This window comes from Myripristis murdjan, chromosome 23, assembly GCF_902150065.1.
Source record: "Myripristis murdjan chromosome 23, fMyrMur1.1, whole genome shotgun sequence".
In the NCBI taxonomy this organism is placed as follows: domain Eukaryota; kingdom Metazoa; phylum Chordata; class Actinopteri; order Holocentriformes; family Holocentridae; genus Myripristis; species Myripristis murdjan.
Window position 1 is genome coordinate 2888179 of NC_044002.1, and position 19480 is coordinate 2907658.

Below are 19480 nucleotides of genomic sequence, written 5' to 3' on the forward strand. Positions count from 1 at the left end.
AATAGCAAAATTCTGTGCAGCCTTTAGAACTGAAACAATTTGTCAATTAATCAATCAAGTTGAAATTAATCGATTATAATTTTGGTAACTGATCAATCATTTTAGATGGTTATCCACTAACAATACCAAACATCTTGTAATAGGCATTTTGAGAAATGCCTATTACAAGTTACAAGAACTTGAAATCAAGTTTCAAAATTGCTTCTTAGTCTACTTAGCAGCCATAAAATCTGAGAGTAGAGTGGAAACTGCTTATTGCGATCATGTCCGTTCACTACAGTTCAAAATAAAAAATATAATTCAAATTATGAGGCTATAGCCTTAAATAAAACAGTTTTGTTTACAAATACCGTAATGCCAGTAGTGCAAAAACTAAGCAATAGGTTAGCAATGGTTGGCATTTCTACCAAAAAGATTATTTTTCCTTATTTTTTCATATATTTTCATGTATGAAAAGACTCTAAATGAATACAGTACGTGGATTACTTGATTACTATAAGTGAATTATTTAAACAGCATTTCAATAGGAATGATTGTGTTTGCACTGTATTCTATTAACAATGATCATAATCAGATAAAATCAAGCACATCTTACAATTACTCCCTCCCTTCTTTAACATGTACTAATCAATAAAATTAGTTGCTGTAGCATTTGGTTGGAATGCAAGCCTGCACACTCTGTGGTCACTATGACACAGTGTTTACAGACACTGGCTTAGTCGATGTCATGTCATCCAAACAATAAGCTGTTGGTCATGTAACTTGTTATTACTGGCCCTTTTCCAGGGAGGTAGTGGTCAAAGGAGATCTCCCCCACCCGTTTGCCCTGACACTGTATGAGGACACCCTCTTCTGGACTGACTGGAACACCCACTCCATCCACTCATGCAAGAAGCAGACAGGAGAAGACCGGCGCAAAGTCCACTCCGACATCTTCTCACCCATGGACATCCATGTCTTCAGCCCAAGGAGACAGCCCACCTGTAAGCTTTGTGTCCTCATGGCCAGTGACAGTTGCTGTTCCTTATTTCTGACACGCTTTGAGTTATGGGAATTAAGAAAATAGGGTTTTTATATTATGTTTTATGTCATCATTCAGTATCTATAAATATAGTCATTTTTATGACAAAGGATTTTAGGTATTCAACATTGTTCCTGTTCCTTAGTCTTATTCTTTATCAGTGTGGAAACGCCACAAAATATAGACGTAAGTAAAAAAATAATAGTAATAACTTCACTTTCCAGACAGTTTATCTGGTCAAGGAGGTCAAGGAGAATTCTCCATCCTATTGGAGGTGGATGACCGTGACTGGCTGATGTTACATATTTAAAGTAAATTTGAGCTTTTAGTTGAATGTTGGGAGTCCACATGGTGGTGAAATATCGTCATTAGTTGCTCTGTGCTCCCCTGGGCTGCTAATCCACAATATTAGATTTGTATCTCGTCATTTACTTCCATGGCGCAGCAAAACAGCTTCCAAAATAACACTTAAGCGCATACACCAACGTGAATAAAGCTGATTATTCCGATAATTTAAAAAAAAAAAATCTAGGAATTTTAGCGTCTCTTTTCTTGTTATTTTCCTATTTGAATCGGAAAGAACTTCCAGCAGTTTGCATCTGCAGGAAACTTGCGGAAGAAATGTCATGATAGTACTCTCATAAATATTTGTAATTACACAAAAAATTGTTAATTGAATGTGTTGTTGCTTATATTGGCATAAACTGCTTCGTTAGCATTTGTTTATGTACTAGAAGTGTAATTTTGAGAGCTGTTTTGCTGTGGAAGTGAAAGGAGAGGAGTACACTGCATTAGCAGTCCCAGGTTACATAGCAAATAATAATAAACCTGCCACCATCATGAGAACTCATATCATACGATGGAACTATACAGTCCAAGTTGATTTTTGTTTTAATAAGAGGCCAATATCAGCCACATTTATTGGTCTTTTGTTTGCTAGAATCCCTCAAACAGTTGTGTTAACATTACATTATTCATTTTCTCAGACAGGATGTCTCTAATTTGGCAACCTCAGTAATCAATACAGCTCCTGTACAGATGCAGAAAATCTGGGGAAAGCAATAGATCGGTTTCTCATCCAGTGCACTATGAGAACTGGACAAAAATTTTGGCAAAGCATGAAACAAAAGCTCTTCATGAAGGACACTTATAACCACACATTCCTTATAGTCACAGACCCATCATCATTCCAAGTCTAAGGTTGTTAAAATATTATGTCCGTCCACCTGTCTTTTTGGTCGATTGTGTAAAACAATAGATGAAGTAGTTTGGAGATTTGTTTTGCAGTGCCCTTCAGCATAGCAGTCCATCACCTTTTCCCTGCCTCTGTGATCATGACACACAATGGAGTCCCTGTTCTGTTGCCTGAGACTGTATGCAGAGAATTTCTCAGTGAGCAGAGAGAGGCTTGCCACTCGGTCACGACCCCTCTCCTTTGCATCCCATACCCATCCCACATGGTTCACACTGGGTCCTTCAGGTGGCAGACAGACACATTCTCTAGGCAGATGTGAATAACAATGAGATAGGAATATCAAAAGGGTTTGTGGTCTCTTCTGTTTTTTGTCTGCGATGTTCTGCCCGAGCCAGTGACATACCAAATGTGTCGATATGCGTAACTTATAAGGCCTTGGATCAGAGGACGAATAGCAAGTGTTGGACCGATGTGCATTTTTGAAGGCTGATATTTTTGTACCTAAACAACCAATATAACTGATCTTTTGTGCTGATATGGTTGGTCATGTTGTCATGCCAAAATGTCGTATTAAAAGTAAGTATTCAGTGTCTCCCCAATAACTGAATTCTTGGCAGGGTGGAAAAGCATCTCAAACCACATTTCAATAATCATGTGGTTCAGACTCTCCACTGAAATCCAGACCAATTCTAGAGTTTAGTACCATTTTAAATAACTACATTTAATTCATTGATCAATAAACAATTAAATATATAAAATGTGGGAAAAACCAAAAAAGCATAATTACAAAATGCAACAACCCAGAACATTCTGCAGGTTTTGCAGACTGTCACTGTGTTCAGGAAAGAACTCCCATCATGTCAGAGGTAGATGACAATGACCAGCCAGTGTCTAAAACTGTAAATATCAAACCCTGTGCAAATTTGTGAAGTAACTTGCTGTAGTGCATGCTTGGAACAAAAACACTATTTTACCCTCGAGCCACTATTTCCTCCTCTTGACTGAGATTCTTGGCACCAAGGTGCTAACTAGCGAACCTGCCCCGCATTTACACCAGTTTGGTGTTGCCGGGTCCCTGGCCACAGACTCCAGCACTGCTGTGGCTCAGTTCAGCCCCAGCCTGCTTGCTGGTTTATGACACAGCACACCATCGAGCTGTTCATGATAATCCCCCATATTACCCTGTCTAGTGGCACTTTTCTCAAGGTTGTTTTTGGATTCTCTGCACTCCTTCAATTTTTTTGATTGTTAGGGCCTTGGTTATCATTAACCAAGCCTTCACTAACTCTTCTGCAATTTCAAGATACAATATACTTTTCCTAGTACTCCCTTCCAACTTCTCTTGATATTCAGGAGATGTCCAAATTGAAACCAAGTCCGTTTTCTGTCTCTGTCATCTACATCTTTCCCTTTAGAAATATACATGCACACTCTCGTTGTCATCATGGTTCTCACTCCTGGTTTTACTAATATTTAATTCCAGCTTGGATCCAACTTTGTAGCTTCCGAACCAATTTATTTTTGGTCGAAATGCTTAGACCAGTTCAAAATTATGTTTGCAAACCAGAAAGTATCTTTTGGTTGAAAAAGAATATGTGGCACATGGTTGGGAACGAATGCACTAAGCAACATGTACTTTGTGAGTCATTTTTGTCCTGATTTTTTTTTTTTTTTCACAGCAGTGACCAGCCCTTGCTCCCTGAAGAACGGAGGTTGCTCCCACCTCTGCCTGCTGTCACCGATGAAGCCCTACTACCAGTGTGCCTGTCCCACGGGGGTCCAGCTGCTGGAAGATGCCAAGACCTGCCGCGACGGTGAGGCCATCACCAACACCAGGCCAACCAGCGTTCCCTCTAGGGAACACTGATTTTGAAAATGATCACAAATTAGCATAAATAATATTTTCAATGGTAAACATGGATCATTTTTTATAGTTAGATGTATTACATTTTTTCCATTCTTTCGCAGTTCAGAAAAGTCTGGAAATGCATGTAAAGAAGAATTTTTATCCAGGTCTTGATACATTTTTGGAGGTTCCAATCCACTTTAGCATTCCTTATGGTTTCCTTCACTTCACATATTCTGATATTTGCTGCTGTGAAAAATGCTCTGCATATATAATACCTGTCTCTTGCCAATCACATTAAACATTAACATCTTTAAATTACATCAAGAAAACACGGTCATGTCAAAGTGTGGAATGCTGAGACTGAAACTGTGTAGGAACCCTGTGTGTACGAACTGTGTTGAAAAACCTCCCAGCAAACCATTTTTCATCATTTTGGGTTCCACAGAAGACACGAATGGAAAAAGAGAAGGGTCCAAATATTTCCTGAACTGCGTCAGTGAAAGACCTAGAAGTAGAGATTTTCTATTATTCTCATGGAGAAAAAAATCTCTTGTGTAACCATTTACAAGAATTCTCCCTCACATCCAGATTGAATTCATTAGTGTGTGATGCTGTTCAGTCTTCGCTTTGTGTTCATGCAGTCCACAAGCATTTCATCTGAAACCTGCTCTTTGGAAAGCCTTCAGTAGCCTAAACATTTTTTTGATTGCTCTTTTGAATTGTTGCAAACCTTATGTGCCCTCCTTCAAGCTTGGTTTGTTGAGTCCTTTTTGTTGGTGTTCTTCCTTTGTTTGCCTGTTGTAGTGTTGAGAGTCTCAGCTTGCTGCATCAAAGTAGTGGTGCCTCTGTCTGTCTCATCCTATCTCTGGGCGGTCTAAGCAGCCAAAGGTGGTGCAGGATGACCTGTGGTTACTATGGCAACTCCACTTTATCACTGGGCAAGCTGTTTGAATGGCAGCCCTGGACATTTCTCCCCCCTCCCCTACTCATCTTCTTCCTTCTCCCTCTCAACCTCCTTTATTTACATTTTTTGGTTCAGTTCCCCCAGTCAACAGAGCAAGGGAGGAGAGAAGGCGGGGAAGCTTTTGTTGAGGAAGGGATCACATGCTCCCCCTGCAGACAATGCCCCCTTTCACTGCCTGATTTTAACTATTTCAGCGGGGTTGGTGGTTTCTCCATTTCCAGTCCTACCCCTTAAATCAGAGGCTGTCCAGTGGTTGCGGCAGGCTGAGACGCTGACCCAAAGGGTTGACACAAGGGTTACGCTATTGTTAGGCCCTTGCCACATCTCTCCTTCCCTGAGACCCAAATATGACCCGACCCAATCCCTCCCCCATTGCCAGACAATGTTAATTTGGGATATTAAAGCTTTGCTTGGGAGTTGCTAATTTGTCATCGCCTTTATGCGCCATTGCCACACAATCTCTTTGGTTTGACCCAGAGAACAGATGATTTGCATTCAGGGAGTCAAAGTGGCTGCCCTGCACATTATTGTTGCCATTTCTAGCTGGGGTGGTGTTTCACTTGCAGATTATAGCTTAGTTACCTAGCAAAGCTTATTTCTGACAGGATCTATAATCAGAACCCCAGCAGTCCCAGTGAGGAGTTCCTCAGGTGGCAAGATGACCTCCTAAACTCTAGAAAGGAGGGGACCTTAGGAAACTAGTTCAGCAGTTTAACTTTAATTATCTCTTCTCAAAGACTGGTTTTTGCAAAGGACTGAACAAGATGGGTGCAAACTCAATGGGCCAAAGAGAGTAATTGTTTTTCTTTTCATTTGGCCACTCCCTCCAGAGAAACAGTATTCGAAAATAAATAGTTTTGTAGGCTTTGTTTCTGCTGAACTCAATCAACTGAAGTTGTGTTATGAAAGTGATCAGTTTTATAGGTTCTGAGAAAAAACAGGATGTCAGAGGAATTTCGTTATCTTATTGAAGACTGAACATTTACCAGTTGCCATCTGAACAACATAAATGTCACCAAGGGAGGTTAATCTTTTGATTTTGCTCCTGCACAATGGTAAAATAATGAGCAAGTGTGTTAATCCAAGAACACACGACACATCACCCATAATACAGCAATGCTAGCTTGAAGTAGTTCCATATCTATGTAAAGCCCCACCACTGGTTATATGGCACTTGTAGTCAAGATGCCAGATGTGCATGACAGTAATTGCATGAAACACCAGATGTCAGTGTACATGGACTAAAATTATCCTAAATTATCAAAATGCACCAAGTAAATTCAAGCAGAATTGTTACTCTGGTAGCCAGAGAAAATCATGGACACCCTTATCTGTGGATGAAATTCTTGGCCTCTTGACATTGAAAAATCTCATTCATCCTACTACCCCTAGAAATGCTAACATTAAGGGCTTTTGATTATTTACTAATGTTCTTTTCCTCCTCTGCCATCTATTGCTCCTCCAGGTGCCACTCAGATGCTCCTCTTAGCTCGGCGAACAGACCTGCGCCGCATCTCACTGGACACACCGGACTTTACGGACATCATTCTACAGGCCGAAGACATACGCCACGCCATCGCCATTGACTACGACCCAGTAGATGGACACATCTACTGGACAGATGACGAGGTAAAGGCCATCCGCCGCTCCCTTCTGGATGGGAGCGATGCCCAGTTCGTGGTCACCTCTCAAGTCAACCATCCTGATGGCATCGCTGTGGACTGGATTGCCCGAAACTTGTATTGGACGGATACTGGCACTGACCGCATCGAGGTAACACGGCTCAATGGCACAATGCGCAAGATACTGATCTCAGAAGACCTGGACGAGCCTCGAGCCATCGTACTGGACCCAGTGGCAGGGTAAGCATGGCATCCAAGTACTTATTGATTATTACTGATTTCCACGAGTCCAGATGAGTAGCCAGAAAGAGAGGAATATCACTCAGCCCAAATATACGCCTACGCTTCATGTTACTGTTCTCTGCTTGTTTTGTTCAGTGTTTTATCATATATATATTTTGGTCAAAGTTTGAATCACTTAAGTGAGATGATTGAAAACTGCAGAAATTGCCAGCATTAAAACGGACTAACAGGGGGACATGGCATCCTTCATTACCCCAGACTGTGTTAACTATAAGACTGAAGGTTTGACCAGACTGCTGCAGTCAGGTGACTGATGTTTTGGCAGGTATGGTCTTGTCCAGCCACAGAGCCCAGCAGAAGTGCTGAGGCCATGTGGTAACATCATAGCTCCATCTCAGTCATGACTCAGGCAGGCAGGACAGAGGGTTACCTCATCTTTGTCACGCTCTACTCTCAGTTTGGCAGTGGTAGAGCCCTTTGCCAGGCCACTGAACTGCAGCTGGATGAGCCAGATGAGTCAGGAACTGACATCTGTTCACAAAGCCTTATCACCCCCCCTGCCCCCATTTTGTCCTCTGTCTCTCTTTTTCCATATACCACACAGTTAACATTAGCATTCTTCTCCCCACTACTGGTTCCAGGGAAGTTTGTCTTATTCTGCTGGTGGATATTTGAGCTATGCATTTCAGCTTGCAATGCTCAGTGTTAATTCTGACAGTGAGTCATGATTTAGTTTTCATCTTTTAACTAAAATGCATTTTAGTCAGGTTTTAGTCTTCGCAATTTTGTTAGGATTAGTCAAATTTTGTCAACAAAAATTTTAGTGGTTTTAGTCCATGAAAATGGAAGTTTTAATCTAATTTTATCTAATCTTTTTTTCCCATATTTTTTTTATGATTTATTTATGACTGACATTTATATAGAGATTGATCGATGTCCCTTCTTATAGCTACTTGTATTTTTTTTTTTTACATAGTTTTTGTTGTTCTACTGTACTTAATATCAAAAGTAAAGTTTGCCCATATATAGGTTCCCTTACAAACTGAGGTCAGATCTTTTGTCTATTTCTGGTATTGGTGTCATTTTTTAATTTGTTGACAAAAATGTTGGTATATTTCATCATAGTTCCTGTCAACAAAGGATCATTTTTGTTTAGTTTTCATCTCATTGCCTTTGCCTTTTATGGCGAAAAGCCTCCTTCAAATGATTTACAAGAACAATTCTCCACTTTGTGCCTTAGTGAGCCAAGAATCTTCAGGTTTTCATTCCACTCAAAAACTAATGCAGCAGAATTCATTTGCCCATCTTCAGTCAGAGTTGAGCAACTGATTGGTGAAACCAGCTGCAGTGAAATGTATTGTTGGAATAAAAACCTGTCAACTCATGGGCCTGAATGATAGCTGGTTGAAAACCACTATTGCACAAACCAAGTTTGATTATTTTTCTCTCTCTCTTCCTGTCGCACCAGGTACATGTACTGGACTGACTGGGGAGAAGTGCCAAAGATCGAGCGGGCTGATCTGGATGGAACGGAGCGTATTATTATGGTCAACACTTCACTGGGCTGGCCCAACGGCCTGGCGCTGGACTACGATGAACGCAAGATCTACTGGGGAGACGCCAAGACCGATAAGATTGAGGTTGGGCTGTCCTTATCTGGCTGTTGGCATCACTTTTGCATTCTACCTGCATGAGTGTGCACTCGGAAGTTCACTGAACTGGTTTGAGTCAGAGGCCAAATAATGTGATTCTTGTAGTTGTACTTGAGAAAAATGCTGTGTACGACAGCCACCAACAAGTTACTGCAGCTGTCTGTGGCTCTGTGTAGATTTTGTTTCCTCATATTTTGCTATTCAGTTGCCCTTTTATTGTGTTCTAGGTAGTACAAAAAGGTATTAAAGGGATGGTTGACCCATTTTTTAAAAAATGGTATTATTTCACTTCCCCATTAGCTGTTTTGTAGAACAGTAGTGGCACTATCTTCCCCTCATCGTTACTGTCTGCTGGATGCCCGAAATGCTGTTGACTGGCCCGTTGTCATTGAGGTGGACTTCCTCCCAACTAACATTCTTAAAAATAACCACCTAAATCCACTCAATTTGTTAAATAAACCAAGTTTGGTTTTTGTGATGTGTAGCAGAGTTTATGGGTTTACGGGTTAAAGACTACAGAATGTCAATGGCAGAACTATTTTCTTGTATGGTCTAAGCTGTCTGTGCTGCTCCTCAGTTCCTACGCTGGCAGGCAACTGAAAGGATGCGTGTGATAGAGGGAAGTGGAGTAAAAGAAGAACCTAGCCACAACATTACTTGCAGCCATCTTTCATTACTCTGGAGAAAGTTGTTATTTTTGTCCTCTAACATTTGTGCATGTGTTAAGTGAAGAAAACAAATGATAGCAAGAATGTTAGCCTCCTGCCATTGAATTGGCCTTCTCCAGGTAATGGTTAGCATTTGGAGCATTTCAGCACTCTAAAAATGAGTAATGATGAGTAGAAGATAGCACCTCTACTGTCCTACATAACAGCTGGGGGGAGAAGTGAAATAATATTCTGAAAAAATGAAATAATATAAAATTTTTGAAAGGGGATCAATTATCCCTTTAAAAAGCATTAATTATTGTTGGACAGGCTGGATAAATGTCTTTCTTCCCTTTGCCTGAGGAATAGCTGTTCCATGGCATTCCTCGGAGGCTGGTTTAATCAAGCTGACAACAGCTTCAGCTCTGCTCAGCTGCTCAAGTGCCAGGGACATTCTGCTGCTGTCGCCCAGGCAGACGCCTGTACCAGGCGAGGCGTGCTTCGAATAAAACCACACAGGTTTTCCTGTGGGACAACCACGGAGCTGCTGGAAGTTCGTACCTGACTCACATGAACACGTCTGAAGGGCAGCAGAATACTACCAGTAATACAGACAAGATGCCAAGGCACAATATTACTCATTCACTTTCGATCAAAGCATTTGAACCAGCAACCTTCTGGTCAAAAGCCTGTTCTCTAACCTCTAATGTAAACCCGGTAACCATCCTCTCAGTAATTGGTTATTCCCTTATAAAAATAAGCATGTGCATTTGATTTTCCTCCTTTCCCTGATGTTTTAGCAGCTGTAAAATATGAGTGGGAGAAGTGTATTTATTTTGACCTTTCAGAAAGCTGCTTTTCCCTCACAAAAAGAAAACCCTGTAATAGACTCCTGAACCTGATGCCCAGTATATATGGATATCGAGAGGAATTTGGCGTGCTAGCATTCCCTCTCACTTTGACACTTGCCAATCAAAACAGCTTGCCATCGATTCTGGAACATGTCAGCCCTTCGGGGGCTGTTTAATTTGCTCTGTGCTGAGGCCCACATCATCTTCTGGGTCCCACATCAAAGCTGTCTGCTTCTCAGAAACGTGATTGTCAAATGTCGGCACTCTAAGGGGTGTTGACAGTTCAGCCAGCGACAAAATTAGGGCCCCGTTGACCAGCAGGGTTCAGTGCAGATACAGCACACAGGGGGTAAGACTTGCTTACTATGCTATGCTTTACCATGAGCTGAAAACTCGCCACTCTTTTTCATGGCCTCCAACTTTCACTCCCGACATATGGAAATGACTTTTTCAAAACAGTCCTTTCCAGAGAGGCCTTTTTTTCCTCTCTTCCCTCCTGAGTATGCTGCGGTTGGCGTCCTCACGCATATTGTCATGTTGCCCTGCTTTTATGTACTCTGCTGGTTTTCCTCTCCATGGTGGCACAACCCCACCTGCCCTCTACCCTGCCCCCTCAACTCTGAGGTTACTACTGCTCCAAGAATGGAGAGCAGAGATTTTGAGGGGAGGGGTCGGGGGAGCGCTGTGGGGTCTGAGGCCAAGCTGGCCCTTCTCACTCAGGTTTAGAGAAGAACTGGTTTTTGCGGTGAGATCCCACATCTGGTTCCGATTGCGGCCTCCACTCCAGCTGTGGTCTCCTCTGTTTAGAATAGACCCAGAATCTGAAACCCTCACCACACTGTGGTCACAACTCCCAAACCAGCGGAGACCTTTTGGCTGAAGCCACCTCGCAGAGGATGGAAACTTCATTTTATATTTATATACCGTGTGTGTGTGAGTGTGTGTGTGTGTGTGTGCGCACGCACATGTGTGGAATGTTCTGAAAAATGGCTGCAGGCCATATAAGAGCTGTTCTGGGCACTGTGAATAGTATTGCTCCATGCTGTGTCGATCAACTAATGGACTCAACACCAATTATAGGCCCACTCTCTTTTTTTGTTGTTTTTAATGTAGATTCCGAGCATTGCTGTCCTCTTTTGTCATTTTAACCTCATGTCAATTCACCACTTGTGACTTTAAACTTGGTTCTGTTTTAGAGTATTTAAATCCATTGACATGTTTTGGAAATACCACTACTAGAGAGCTAAAGCAAATCCTAGTGTGTATGTGGAATCTGTTTATGTGCGGTCATTTTTCACTGGAGATTTGAAGAGGAATTTAGAAAAGATGAGTCATTTCTTTTGCTCAGCTTTTGGGTCTTGCTCAGGTTCAGTGTTGAGGTCGTTGAATATTTTTTCACAGTGCAATTTATTTTCCTCCACTATCCTATGTTATGTTACCCAGACAGACCATCTGACATAGTATGGCACGTTGGGTCATTGGCTAAACATCTGTGCAGGAAATGATTTCATTTAGTCGTAAGAGGCACTGGGTGGGATGTCTCATTACATATTTCTTTAGGTTGTTTTGGTTTAAGCTTGTAGTTTTTGTTGATTGATTTTACACCTGTGGCCTTAAGCTGAGAGAGGTGCAAATTATTGAAATGAGTTTCATGTCGATGCAACCATAAAACAAGACTGTAATACTGACAGATAATATTAAACAAATGAAATTGCTCTCTTAGATTAATGCTGTTTCTGGGGCTCAACATGTTGAGCCCCTGATGTCTTTTCCTATACTGTGCATTTATAATTTAAGAACATAGCTGTATGAAATATAACTTTGTACTTAAGATTAATCAAAAATCACTGCTTATTGTTGCTTCATTTTGTTTGCTTTTAAATGCAATTCCACATCATATCAAAATTATTTTTCAGAGTCTCAGATTTGGCTTTTTGAAACTTGGTGATACCCTGTCCCGGAACAGAGTGGAGAAGTAAGATGTCAAAGCTACTCCACATGAAGAAGAGGAAATGTGGCAGCCATATGCGCCGTTGTTTGTTTGCTCCGGCTGTTGCTTCTAATTAGCAGCGCTGAGATGTACTGCCAGGTCGCCTGAGCTTTCTGAGTGTGCTCACATTCACAACGAGGAACACAATGTGGAAACTCTATCAGCCTTAGCTAACGTCACCGTTTGACTGACAAGAAGCCAGCCCAGCCCCCAACCACACCATCAAACAGGACGGCAACTGCTGTGCTGCTAGGTTGCCTCCAATTTGGAAAAAAAAGCCCATTGTCATTACAAGGCGTGGCTTTTTTTTTTTTTTTTTTTTTTTCAACGTTAAAGCCCAGTGTGCCGGGAACAGGCTGTACATTTGATTTGTGGTTTAGTTTTAGAATTGGGCTGTGGGTTTGGCCAGGCCTGCTAACAGAGCTCTTAACTGTAGAGCCCTTGTGTGCCTTTACATGATAACCATATACAGCACCGTAATTGAAGTATTCTCTATTTTGATTTAGGACATTTTCCTTCCCTTCAGTAGGTTACGACCACAAAATCCAAATTGAAAGGGTTCCTTCTCAAGCCCAGTACAGCGCCCTCCACTCTCCATCAGACCATTTTGCTTCATTGTGCATGCTTGTTTTTTTTTTATCCTTGAAGCTTCCGTAATGCTGCAGGCATATTTTGTAATGCTGTTATTTTTATTATTTCATAATGCCCGGGGAGCCATTTGTCCACCTGCCCAACTCATAATACACAGTTTCAGACTAGATTATTGTGGCAAAATGAGCCCCAGTTAATTTTAGGATCAAATGGGATCATACACTGGATTACAGGGCTGGTTTGTTATTTATTTATTTTTTCCTGGCACAACCACCCCATTTGACCATTTGCATTTTAAAAAGGTGATTCATAAAAGCATGCCACACCTGCTCCTCTGTTGTTTACTTTATAAATCCTTTTTTTTAAAATCCCTTTCCAGGTAGTGTAAGCATTATTCCAGTAAACAGTTTAATACTTTTTACATCTAATTCCAGGTAGCATTAAAGGGTTTAAAAAAGTCTTAAATTTGGATTCCTGAAACCTAGATTCCCTGCCTTGAAACATCTATTTTATTTGGCCTATACTGAGGTTTGTTTTGTGTTATTGAAAACCAGGCAAGTCCCCTTAACCCCTCCCTTCCCCTTGTTGTGTATGTCTGTCTCTCAGGTGATGAACATGGATGGGACCGGACGAAGGATCTTGGTGGAGGACAAGCTGCCTCACATCTTCGGCTTCACACTGCTGGGAGACTACATCTATTGGACCGACTGGCAGCGACGCAGCATTGAACGTGTTCACAAGCGCACGGCTGAGCGGGAGTTTATCATTGACCAGCTTCCTGACCTGATGGGTCTCAAGGCCACCTACGTACATGAGGCCTACGGTAAGTTACTGCAGAAGAAACAGCAGTAACAAATCAGAAAGGACAAACTTTCACACATCAAAGAAACATTCCAACTTACACAATGTCACTAATTTAACATTAGGGCTGCGATTGGACCTCCCAGTCCACACAACATTGTTCAGGCTGACAAATGAATCTGTTCAGTATACATAGGGAGGCACAGAGCAAGGATATTTCACCACCATGTGGACTCATGACACCCCCAGGGAACTATACAATCCAACGCTCTGCTTATTTTCAATTTTGTCGTAAAGGTACAATATGTAACTTTACCATCTAGTGGTTATCGCCCTTAGTCGGTATACAGACTTAAAAAAATCAGGTGTTACAAGCTTTTTTTTTTCATTTATCATAGAGCAAATATTTTTACACCACAACAAAAGGTGGATTAACACATTCGATTCGAAATGTGTAAAGGTGCTGCAACAAGTGTCAAGGTCAAGCAGCAGCAGGGGAAACAAGGCAAACATATTTTGGACAACAAGAAGTCGTAATGCTCTGCTAGCAGCAGCAACAGCTAAGTCACTAGTGGTGTTTGGCTAACTCTATGGCTAAGATGAGCACCACACAGCATATGTTGTCTACCTCAATATCAAACATAAAAGCCGATGCTTCCATGGATGTGGTTAGTTCACTATGGTAACAATATACCAAACAGACGGAAGAAGTTGGGGTATACAACAGCTTGAAATGTGTGTGTTAGCCTGGCAAACAGCAGATTGGCACAGTCAGCAATCAGCCTGGCTATGTGCATGTGTTAGAGTTGGGGGAGGGACGATTTTGCCCAAAACAGAACAAAGCGCCCAGAGCAGTTTGGCTATTTTCATAGCTTGAAATTTTCACAGCCATCAGGGCAGCAGTGGACTGACTAGTATTGATCAACAACACTGTGAACCTTAAATGTTGTGTTGTCATTTGCACATTTGTGCAAGTTAAGCCTTGCTCCCAAACCTTACACCCATTAAAACACATTACACTACAATATAAGCTATCACTAAAAGACCCCAGAAAATGCCACAGTTAAAATTAGGTAATCCTATAGCGACGTAGCAGCTTTTAAGCATTCCTGAGCAGTTTTTCACATTTTTTCAACAAGAGTGGGAATGAACAAGGATAACTTATCCTTTACTTCTGCCTCGCCAGCTGCTCACTAGAAGTTAAAATAGGATTGGTCTGGTTCTTTAGTGTTAGTGATGCCTTACAATAATAAGTGTCTAGAGGTCAAAGGTTACCGGCCTTATTTAATCAGTACAGTCCAGTTCTGTGTTTCACAAAGCATTCATTTGATCATCTTTTGTTTGCACACAAATTTGAATGTAATTGAATGTATCCACTGTAACTTAATCACAATAAGGTGTTTTTACCATGTTAATCCCCTTTTCCAAACATTCACTGAAGGCACTGGGTGTTGAAATTCCTTGTTAAAATGCACCCTTGCATATCAAGGGTAGTGTATTGTTCAGTCCTTAAAGGAACAGGTAGTACAAGGTGCATTTCTACTCAGTCCTCTAGCCCTTTCTGTAACCACAGTATGGCTGCTGAATTCTAATGTCAGAGCAACTGTCTGTTGGAGATTTCTGTAGACAGTGCAGCCAAGACTGGCTGGGAAATGGGGATAATGGCACATTAATATTTCAACACTTCATCTCAGCTGATGCAGGCTGCATCCAGACTGTTGTATACCCCCCCTTCTCTCTTTTTTCCTCTGAGAAAATGATTAGCAGTGCCAGAGAGGGAATTTCTCTCCCCCTTTTTACATTCCTCCCTGCTTCTCTATGCCAGGGATGAACACAGGTCCCTTTTCTCATGGTCAACTATTCATTACATGGTATAGGGCTTGACTGACAAATGTTTGAGGGCTGAGCATGAGTATCTTAGATATACTGCACTCCACTAAGATGAGAGGGTTCCCCTAAGACATCGGGTTCATGTTGGAGTGCAGGTTTCGGCCCTTGTTGAAAAATGCATGCGCGAAATATCATCTTCTTCCATTAGGTCTTTGTTGAAAATTGTCGTCATTTTTACCTGTACGACTGCAAACTAAGCTGCCGCTAGAGCTGCAACCCCCAAATAATCATTTCATCTATCAAACATATCAAAAATAATGCTACATCCTCACCAGCAGAGCCCTTCACATTGCATCCTTAGTCCAACCAGCATCCAGAAGATATCCACAGGTTTCATTTTATAAGGATGTCAGACAGAGAAAAGAGTAAATTGTAGCAATTTTTAATCTGTAACCAGACAGTTTGAGTGTTTTTACTCGATGAGAAATGACTACAACTGCTACTTGATTCTCAAAATAGTGATGGACTGACTTTCTCTCAATCAACTAATCAAATTAATCTTTTTTATATTTCTGTTGTACAATATTGCATTTTATATTTCTGTTGTACAATATTGCATTTTACTCTATGATTTTCCTGTTCCCTGGCTTATTATAGTGGAAACCGTTCATAGTGATCATGGTTATTATAACCATGATCACTATGAACGGGTAGTGATCAACTAATTATAGATCAAAAACCTGGGACAGAATCATTCCAGTGCAAATGCTGTTTAAATAATTTGCTTACTTTAATCAAGTAGTCTGCTCATGTTCATTTTGGGTCTTTTTGTAGCCTACATGAAAATATGAGAATAAAATAAAACAGTGCTATTTTATTTTAATCTATATATATATATATTTTTTTTTTATTTACAAATACACACTACCGCCAAGCGGTTGCTCCTATTTGCACCACTGACATTACTGTAGTCATACACAGCACTGTCATGCACTGACATTCCGGTTTTCTTAAACAGCACAATACTGTTTTAAGCCATAGCCTAAATTTGAACAACCATAAACTTCATGAACTTCAATTAAAAGCTCACTTCCAGTTAAATGAGTCCCTTTTATTGGCCACGTAAAAGACCATGTCAATTAAACAGTTATCTGTTAGAGAAATAAAGAAAAAAGGTTAAAATTATCTGTTTGTAGTGATCAATTCGCTCTAGACTGACATGATCACTATAAACAGGTTCCATAAAAAATAAAAATAATGCTATCAGTCAAATTCATCTTTAACTTTATTGTGATTTAACATGGGCTAGATCATTTACATGATATCAGTGTTTCATTTTTCAAACATCATGGTTATTGTCAATACTGGTATACACCCCAGCTGTGAAGCATCAGGTTCATTGAGCAGGTCATTCCTAGAAGTGAGGAAACAAACATTCCATGTCAGGCATTTTTTCTAATCCCTCCCTCACTCTGGACTCCCCAGGTACGAACCCCTGTGCAGAGAACAACGGCGGCTGCAGCCACCTCTGCCTGTACAAGCCCCAAGGGGTGCAGTGCGGCTGTCCCATCGGCCTGGAGCTCATCGCCGACATGAGGACGTGCATTGTCCCCGAGGCCTTCCTGCTGTTCTCCCGCCACACCGACATCCGCCGCATCTCCCTGGAGACCAACAACAACAACGTAGCCATCCCGCTCACCGGCGTCAAGGAGGCCTCGGCACTGGACTTTGATGTCACTGACAACCGCATCTACTGGACCGACATAACGCTCAAGGTGAAAAGAAGGGGGTGATCACTCGTGTGTGTGTGTGTGTGTGTGTGTGTGTGTGTGCGTGTGTGTGTGTGAGCTCCTCCTGGCTGGCTCACGGCCCACAGCATGGCTCAATAATGGGCTCCCATGAGACACCAGCTTGGAAATAATTGATGGCTGTACCCCCCACCCCTCACCCCCGCCCCCTATTTTGCTTTTCCCCTCATCTCCACCCTCTCCTTTTTCCCCCCCAAAAGCTACGGACTGCAAACCAGCTCTGTTGTTTTAGTTAACGGAGATAATTATTTTCAAGGAATCCTATTTATAGAGCCCCTCGTTTTGAATGTAAATGCACCTAATGGTTAAGGAGGGAGAGTAACCATGTAAAAGGGGTGTGGGGGGCTGCTATCAAATTTTGTCTTTTTGTTTTCCCCTTCAAGGTGTTTTTTCAGCTAATGAGCCCCCCTCAAGGTGTTTTTTCTTTTTTGTTTTTTTTTTCCAGCTAATTAGCAACTGAATATTTGTGTGTCTGAGAACAGGCAAGTGGTGGACTGCTGACTTCCATAAGACAGTACAAGGAGAGCCATGAGGGGGGGTTATTTGGTTATTTGTCTGTACATCATGTATAATATATTGGATGTTGCTGATTGGGTGTATTGCATCTCATTGCTACATTTCAGTGTTTTCTGAATTGCACTGATTGGCCTAAGGGTTGCTCATTTACATGTTTAATAGTCTTTACATCATGCACAGTATCATATACAACACTGGTTGCATTTCAGCAAAACAGCAAAACAAAATGAAAGGACCATACCAGTGATTTTGCATGTTAAATGTTTTACTTTTCATTTCTGCTAATCTTTTCCCAAAGCAAGGAGTCATATTTTAGAACTCCCATGTCATTTTTCCTGCCTTTTATCCCGTCATTGGTTTCCACTCATTGCACTACAACATGAAAATGAACTTTCAGAGACTTCAAACTTCAAACTCACACCAGTGTTCCATCACTGTAATAAAGTCACACACATTAGTTTTCCTTAAAGCAGCAGCACTGATATGTTTTGATTACTTGAAGTGAGTGAAACGTCTCTCTGCTGGAAAATCGTCCCAGGGGAAATGTTTGCTGTACACAGCAAATTACTAGTTCCATGGCATTTGAATAGCAATTCTGACTAATGTGTATATGTATATATATGTATCTTTTTGGTGTGTGTTATGCTGATGCAATTTGGCCTAGCTACATATTGCCTGTATAAGGATTCATAACATCCTACTCTGTTTAGCTCCTCTTTCTAGCCACACTCTGAGGAAGACCCAGCACGGGTTGAAACCGGCCGGCGTTCTCCTAACCCTTTCTGTATGATTTTAACTTGGATATGCCCTAACCATTTTAACTTATATCCTTTGCTTTGGAAATTGAAGTAAATTGGCCCAACAATCCAAGTCAGTGATGTGGTCCTTTTTTAAAATGATAGTTTGAGTTGTTACTCGTATATTGGGATTAGCCCCTCCACAAGTGGCAACCTAGAGCTGAAAAAATATTTTGAAAGATGCTAAACAACAGACGTTTGTTTAGCATTCATTATCGACTCACTTTCCCAGCCCTCTTGCTCGCTAACTGGTGGAACTACTTTGTGCTTGTAATACTATACAACCGCTGTTGTTGGGGTGTGAATTCTGAGCGTTTTAGAATCTGTTGTGTTTTACAGAGATGGAGAAAGCTAATTGACAGTAGATACAGAAAAAATTGACTGAAGTACTAAGAGAACAGCTACAAATAGCGCTGGTTATCCAGTACAGGCACCTGGGACCCAACATCAGCCTATGATACCACATCATATGTTATAGAAATGCCTGAATGTTGCACATAGTAACTTTAACAAAATGCTAATATCCACACAGTATATCAGCAAACTGATATATCAGAGTAACTCTAGTTTGAAGACCTCCCTCCCTGTGGAATGAATTCTAAACTTTGTGTTGTGTCTCCTCCGTACCTGCAGACTATTAGCCGTGCATTCATGAATGGCAGTGACCTGGAGCATGTGGTGGAGTTTGGTCTGGACTACCCGGAGGGTATGGCTGTGGACTGGCTGGGCAAGAATCTGTACTGGGCAGACACCGGTACCAACCGCATCGAGGTGGCCAAGCTAGACGGCCAGCACCGACAGGTTCTGGTTTGGAAGGACCTGGACAGCCCCCGTGCCCTTGCCCTTGACCCAGCTGAAGGGTGAGTGGTTGGATGGACATACTTTTTGGAATTTCCACCCAGGAAAATTAAAGCATATTTTTTGTCTGATGGCATATTGTGACCACTCCTAGCATTGAGTTCCTTAGTCAAATCTCAAACAACTGCTGTAAACTATGAAGCTAGCAAAGGTAATTGTGTGTGGGTGGGGGTGGGGGTGGGGGTGGGGGTGAGGGAGATAGGAAGGATAGAAAAGCCAATATAGGAGAAATTTTGCCAAGTGGT

General features: G+C 41.5%; 1 protein-coding gene across 3 annotated transcripts in view; it reads left to right on the forward strand.

Moving 5' to 3' along the window:
* The window catches only part of lrp6 (low density lipoprotein receptor-related protein 6), a 62108-nt gene that overhangs the window by 24939 nt on the left and 17689 nt on the right, over window positions 1-19480 (forward strand). For 2 of the 3 annotated variants that reach the window (XM_030045480.1, XM_030045482.1), the window contains exons 4-10: window positions 787-983; window positions 3896-4030; window positions 6495-6891; window positions 8363-8534; window positions 13232-13448; window positions 16742-17031; window positions 19011-19237. In XM_030045480.1, coding sequence (XP_029901340.1) covers window positions 787-983; window positions 3896-4030; window positions 6495-6891; window positions 8363-8534; window positions 13232-13448; window positions 16742-17031; window positions 19011-19237 — 1635 coding nt within the window. The remainder of the gene's footprint in view (window positions 1-786; window positions 984-3895; window positions 4031-6494; window positions 6892-8362; window positions 8535-13231; window positions 13449-16741; window positions 17032-19010; window positions 19238-19480) is intronic. The other variant, XM_030045481.1, reaches the window with a different exon arrangement.